This window comes from Drosophila albomicans, chromosome 3 (genome assembly GCF_009650485.2).
Source record: "Drosophila albomicans strain 15112-1751.03 chromosome 3, ASM965048v2, whole genome shotgun sequence".
Taxonomy (NCBI): Eukaryota; Metazoa; Arthropoda; class Insecta; order Diptera; family Drosophilidae; genus Drosophila; species Drosophila albomicans.
The window spans coordinates 51,532,098-51,538,327 of NC_047629.2; the positions used below are offsets into that span (position 1 = coordinate 51,532,098).

General features: G+C 41.7%; 3 protein-coding genes across 3 annotated transcripts; 1 reads left to right on the top strand and 2 right to left on the bottom strand.

Annotated features, from left to right (window-relative positions):
* The first annotated feature begins 92 nt into the window (after positions 1-92).
* Positions 93-3,863, top strand: LOC117567719 (heat shock protein 83). The gene is made up of 2 exons (XM_034247878.2): positions 93-258; positions 1,211-3,863. Exon 2 carries the CDS (start codon positions 1,211-1,213, stop codon positions 3,362-3,364), a length of 2,154 nt encoding a protein of 717 aa, XP_034103769.1. The 5' UTR covers positions 93-258; the 3' UTR covers positions 3,365-3,863.
* On the bottom strand, positions 3,602-4,503 carry LOC117567724 (UPF0235 protein C15orf40 homolog). Its single transcript, XM_034247886.2, has one exon. It carries the CDS (start codon positions 4,337-4,339, stop codon positions 3,926-3,928), a length of 414 nt encoding a protein of 137 aa, XP_034103777.1. The 5' UTR covers positions 4,340-4,503; the 3' UTR covers positions 3,602-3,925.
* A 163-nt stretch (positions 4,504-4,666) lies between these two features.
* On the bottom strand, positions 4,667-6,046 carry LOC117567725 (stress-associated endoplasmic reticulum protein 2). The gene is made up of 3 exons (XM_034247887.2): positions 5,920-6,046; positions 5,713-5,833; positions 4,667-5,334 (listed from the first exon to the last, which is right to left on the bottom strand). Exons 2-3 carry the CDS (start codon positions 5,794-5,796, stop codon positions 5,224-5,226), a joined length of 195 nt encoding a protein of 64 aa, XP_034103778.1. The 5' UTR covers positions 5,797-5,833; positions 5,920-6,046; the 3' UTR covers positions 4,667-5,223.
* Between the last annotated feature and the right edge of the window lie 184 nt (positions 6,047-6,230).

Sequence of the window (6,230 nt, forward strand, 5' to 3'; positions counted from 1 at the left end):
GGAGCAACCCTGTAGTGACAACCGGAAGCGGTAGCCCTGTACTCTAGAATTCTCTAGAAGCGTCTAGAAGTTTCGTAGCATTTTCGTTCACCCTCTATAAAAGGGGCAGCACGCCGATGCCGGCTTGTCAGTATTGAAAAAAAATTTCGTGCGGTGAGCGTGTCTGTGAAAGCGAAAAATTGAAATTCATTTTCTGCCCAAAGAAAACTGAGAAGTTATTGTTTTTAAAGTTTATTCTGTGAAACATAAAAAATCAAGGTAAGTTATTTCACATTTGTGGTCTATTTCAACAATTTTCTGTGATCAAAAGTAATACGAAAATTTAAAGATGCGTTCGCGATGTGTTGTACGACTGTTCTAGGGGATGTGTTCTTGACACAATTCTTCCTCGTGCATTATCGATTGCGGAAAATTCTAGAAAATGTGGTCAACTTGCATGTTTCATTCAGAAATTTGCATTTAAAAGTACTAAACATTTTCGTGTGCCCACGAATAGTCATCGCAACCTTTTGTTAATTTAAAGAGCGCGCCATTAAGTTGAGTCACACTTTCTCATTGTTGCCGGCAAAGAAATTGCGAATATTCTGGAACAATATTTAGCTAATGTTAATTTAATGCTAAGTTAATTTATTTTTTTTATTTATTTATTGCTTTTTTATTTACAATATTTGCTTAACTAGTTTTCATACATAATTGCATCATTGTACATCGTTACATATTACACGTGCTCTTTTAAGTTCTTTCTCTTGCTTTGAAAGAAAATGCCATGAATTCGCAGATATTATAAAATTTGCATTCAAATTACGTACATATTTGCAAAGAATTTTTCATAATTTAACAATGACGCGATGTCGTCGGTTGTCCAGGCAACACTTCTCGACTTTTCCATATTGATGTAATGTACATTGCACACACACACAATCAAACACGTACATGCAAAATGTACTTGTTGTGGGATTGTCCTTTGGCCATTTTGTGTTTTTTGTTGCTTCGAACATTCTGGCAGCTCTGATGTACACATGTAAATGAATGAATGAAACATAGGGTACATCGCGAGTGAGTAAGCATGACATGAGGGTGAAAAAGCAAATGGCGGAGAGGGCAAAGAACTCTGCTTTCTTTCAGTTCTAATCTATCCATTGTTTATTGTTTGCAACCCCCCGCATTACCTATTTACTAATTTTTTGTATTTTATTTTTTTATATTACAGATGCCCGAAGAAGCTGAAACATTCGCATTCCAGGCTGAGATTGCTCAGCTGATGTCCTTGATCATCAACACATTCTACTCAAACAAGGAGATCTTCTTGCGTGAATTGATTTCCAACGCATCCGATGCGCTCGATAAGATCCGCTATGAATCCCTGACGGATCCCAGCAAGCTGGACTCTGGCAAGGAGCTGTACATCAAGCTGATCCCCAACAAGACGGCTGGTACTTTGACCATCATTGATACCGGTATCGGCATGACCAAGTCCGATCTGGTCAACAACTTGGGTACCATTGCCAAGTCTGGTACCAAGGCGTTCATGGAGGCATTGCAGGCTGGTGCCGATATTTCCATGATTGGTCAATTCGGTGTGGGTTTCTACTCCGCCTACCTGGTTGCCGACAAGGTCACCGTCACCTCCAAGAACAACGATGACGAGCAGTACATCTGGGAGTCATCCGCCGGTGGTTCGTTCACTGTCCGTGCTGACAACTCTGAGCCCTTGGGCCGTGGTACCAAGATTGTTCTGTTCATCAAGGAGGATCAGACCGATTACTTGGAGGAGAGCAAGATCAAGGAGATCGTGAACAAGCACTCGCAGTTCATTGGCTACCCCATCAAATTGTTGGTGGAGAAGGAGCGCGAGAAGGAGGTCAGCGATGATGAGGCTGATGATGAGAAGAAGGAGGGCGATGAAAAGAAGGAGATGGACACTGATGAGCCCAAGATCGAGGATGTTGGTGAGGATGAGGATGCCGACAAGAAGGATAAGGATGGCAAGAAGAAGAAGACCATTAAGGAGAAGTACACCGAAGATGAGGAGCTGAACAAGACCAAGCCCATCTGGACACGCAATCCCGATGATATTTCCCAGGAGGAATACGGAGAGTTCTACAAATCGTTGACCAACGACTGGGAAGAACATTTGGCTGTCAAGCACTTCTCGGTGGAGGGTCAGCTGGAGTTCCGTGCTCTGCTCTTCATTCCCCGTCGCACACCCTTCGATCTCTTCGAGAACCAGAAGAAGCGCAACAACATCAAGCTGTACGTGCGCCGTGTGTTCATCATGGACAACTGCGAGGATCTCATTCCTGAGTACTTGAACTTCATGAAGGGTGTGGTCGACTCTGAGGATCTGCCCCTCAACATCTCTCGTGAGATGTTGCAGCAAAACAAGGTGCTGAAGGTTATTCGCAAGAATCTAGTCAAGAAGACCATGGAGCTGATTGAGGAGCTCACCGAGGACAAGGAGAACTACAAGAAGTTCTACGAGCAGTTCAGCAAGAACTTGAAATTGGGTGTCCATGAGGACAGCAACAACCGTGCCAAATTGGCCGATTTCTTGCGCTTCCACACATCGGCTTCTGGCGATGACTTCTGCTCGTTGGCCGATTACGTGTCCCGCATGAAGGAGAACCAGAAGCACGTCTACTTCATCACTGGCGAGTCCAAGGATCAGGTCAGCAACTCTGCCTTCGTTGAGCGTGTCAAGGCCCGTGGCTTCGAGGTCGTCTACATGACTGAACCCATTGATGAGTACGTCATCCAGCACCTGAAGGAATACAAGGGCAAGCAGCTGGTGTCCGTCACCAAGGAGGGTCTTGAGTTGCCTGAGGATGAGGCCGAGAAGAAGAAGCGTGAGGAGGATAAGACCAAGTTCGAGAGCTTGTGCAAGCTGATGAAATCCATCTTGGACAACAAGGTCGAGAAGGTCGTCGTGTCCAACCGTCTGGTCGATTCACCATGCTGCATTGTCACCTCGCAGTTCGGTTGGTCCGCCAACATGGAGCGCATCATGAAGGCCCAGGCTCTGCGTGATACCTCCACCATGGGCTACATGGCTGGCAAGAAGCACTTGGAAATCAACCCCGATCATCCAATTGTGGAGACCCTCCGCCAGAAGGCCGATGCCGATAAGAACGACAAGGCCGTCAAGGATCTCGTTATTCTTCTGTTCGAGACCTCTCTGTTGTCCTCTGGCTTCTCCCTGGACAGCCCTCAAGTGCATGCTAGCCGCATCTATCGCATGATCAAGCTGGGTCTTGGCATCGATGAGGATGAGCCCATGACCACCGAGGATGCCCAGAGCGCGGGTGATGCTCCTTCCCTTGTTGAGGACACCGAGGATGCATCCCACATGGAGGAGGTCGATTAAACAAACCATAAGATTGGCCGGAAAAATACATTATCTCACCATCAAGAACATCCCCACCACCCCATCCACAAAATTACATCCGAAATTATTTGAAGTTGATCACATTTCTCATTTCCTTAGTTGGAACCGCTTTATGTGGTTACTCTTGACAAACAGTTCATTTAATATTCGGTTTATACATACATTGTAATTTGTATTTACGTTTTGTCGCGTTATAGGCGGCATAAATACGCTTACTCATTTACATAAAAACAAACATTTACATAAACAAATACAAGCAACATATGTAATGTTAGGATCCAATAATCATTCACTAAGAGAGCAGTTGTCGTTTATAAGAAATTTCTAATTTAGCATCCAAGTAATTTATGTAATGAAAAACAAAAATACAAAGACTACATACACATTAGATATAAAAAAAATGGAATATGTAATAAGGTTGGATGATCGATGATAAAAAAAAACTACAAATTAAACAAGCAAATTATGTTTGAATCAATATTATGTATTTTATTTACTGTGTTGCCATTATTGATGGGTAAACAGAGGAATATGGTTTGCCTATGAATCGCATTCCTTTTGCAACAACTGTTCTATCGTCTCCACCGTTGAGACGCCTTTGCTGATGAGTATCACTTTGTTACGCGATCGGGAACCTTTGTCAAGGGAGACGTCACTTTTGCGAAGCCCTAAGACTTTTGATAGGAATTTCACCAGCTCAGCATTGGCTTCTCCTTCACTGGGTGGCGCTGCAATCTGGACACCAACGCCTTCCAAACCTATGTCGGTTATCCCGTTTTGCTTGGCGCCCGGTTTGGCCAGTATTTTAATGGCAATGTTGCCACTCTTGTCCAGTGTGACCGGTGTGTTTGTTGCTGCCGGTGCCACTGTGACATTGGCAACAGTTGCTGATTTTCCTTTCCCCTTATTTTTTGACATAATGTGTGTGTGGGCCGCGGAATAAATGCGCCGCATTAGATTTCTTATTTTACGAATTTAATTTCACAAACATTGTTTTACAAAACAATTATTGACTAGACGTAGACGACGCTGCACTCGTGTAGTATATGAGCAGCTGCTTGACAGTTTCGTGTGGCTCATACACGTTCCAGCGTAACTATCATGTTTACACTGAAGTACAAAACTGTCAGCCAGGGCTGCAGACATTGAAATTATGGGCGTGCACACAACGAACAAGTCCTAATCAAGATTACAGTATGACTCCAATTTAACGTTTGGTTTTGCAATGATAAAACCATTCGAAATTATATTGCTTTTCAAAATTGCAAAAAAACGAAAATGTTTAGGTAAAAAATTATTATATATATTTTTTCATTATTTATGTATTTACTTGTAGTTTTCATTTTCCTAATCGTCACCGAAAACAACGCTTAAACACTTGCATATTTCAAATTGCTGCAAAAGCATCTAAAAATGCTATTTATCATTTTCTTATTTTTTGTTTGTTTATAAATTTGTGCCTGCCCTTTGCACAAACAATCAGCAATTAATTAATTTGTTTAGTGCGCGGAGCGGTTCGCAGGAATGCTTTTACAATATGAGCGCACATAATATTCTGGTTTGTTTTTGTTTAAAGCTTAATTATTAATAAAAAATACAAATATGGACTTAAATTTTGTATGTGTATAAGAAATACATATTGCATACAACAATTCAATGAATTGGAAAGCCAAGTTGTCAATCTCTGCAGACGTTGCACATAGTTCCGGGATAATTCTTCAGCTACGATTGGAGTATGATGACGGGGGAGAGGAAAGGAAATCAGACCTGCGGTTGAGTGTGTGTTTGTGGTGTGTGTGCTGAGCTTATGGATTATATCTTTAAATTTGTCTTCAAGTTTACGCAGCCCGAATGGACTGTATGATTTGGAAAATCGCTGATCCACACACAACAAAAATGAACAGCGCCAAGAGCCAAGGTCCGACGGGGTATTGTCCTTCTTTCGTTTTCTGAATTAGAGGAAAAAAAAATTAAACAGATTAACAACAATGTTGCTATCGAGATAAACCACTAATTGGAAATGACCAGATCAGCAAAACCGACGGCAGTTCGACAGCATTTCCAGAAGCAGCGATAACATTCACTCATGTACACATGCACACAAACTATACAACATACACACATACACTAGCTCACATGCGACAACAATAAAATCAATGACGGCGTGGCACTTTTCGCTTATTGGGTTCGATTCTGTGCGGCGCGTGCAAGTGCCATTATCTCATTGTTGTTATTATATCCACAGTGAGTAAGTGCAGTAAGCAGCGACTTCAATTGCATTCATGCATGCCATTTTGTCAAAAGATATGTATAAACATAACACATACCGAGGACTTGGGAACATTGCCACGCATTGTCACATATTTGCTGGCCTTCTCGTTAGCGACGCGCATTCTCTGTGGTGGTGCCATTTTTTCTGTTGTTGTATGGGTTGCTGCACAGGATGCACTGCAAGAATTTGAATAACATTTTAATAATTCATGTATATTTTAACTAACTTTTTACACACACATAAATTTCACGAGCGTATTTACCTGCGTTCAGACTGAAAATAACAAAGCGAATGTGAAAGTACGTAGCGCGACACGTATAAAAGAGCCGAAGCCACTGACAGTTCGTGCGTGTGTGACAGCGTCGCAGAGTGACCGCACTATATACTGGCTGCAAAAAGTATTCAAAATATACAGATTATAAATGTGTATTACTTTTTTATTAAATAAAAAGATCGTGCAGCATTTTAAATTGAAAATCTTTTTATATAACCTCTTCAAGTAATTCAGACAATTCTTTCTTTACATTTCATAATCAGCAAGTTGAATTTTTGAATATACCACAAAGTATATAA

Excerpts from the sequence above, each read along its gene's own strand:
- LOC117567719 (XM_034247878.2), top strand. The coding sequence starts at position 1,211 with ATGCCCGAAGAAGCTGAAACATTCGCATTCCAGGCTGAGATTGCTCAG.
- LOC117567724 (XM_034247886.2), bottom strand. The coding sequence starts at position 4,339 with ATGCGGCGCATTTATTCCGCGGCCCACACACACATTATGTCAAAAAAT.
- LOC117567725 (XM_034247887.2), bottom strand. The coding sequence starts at position 5,796 with ATGGCACCACCACAGAGAATGCGCGTCGCTAACGAGAAGGCCAGCAAA. Across the intron at positions 5,335-5,712 it reads GCAATGTTCCCAAGTCCTCG|AAAACGAAAGAAGGACAATA; the intron begins GTATGTGTTATG and ends CCTCTAATTCAG.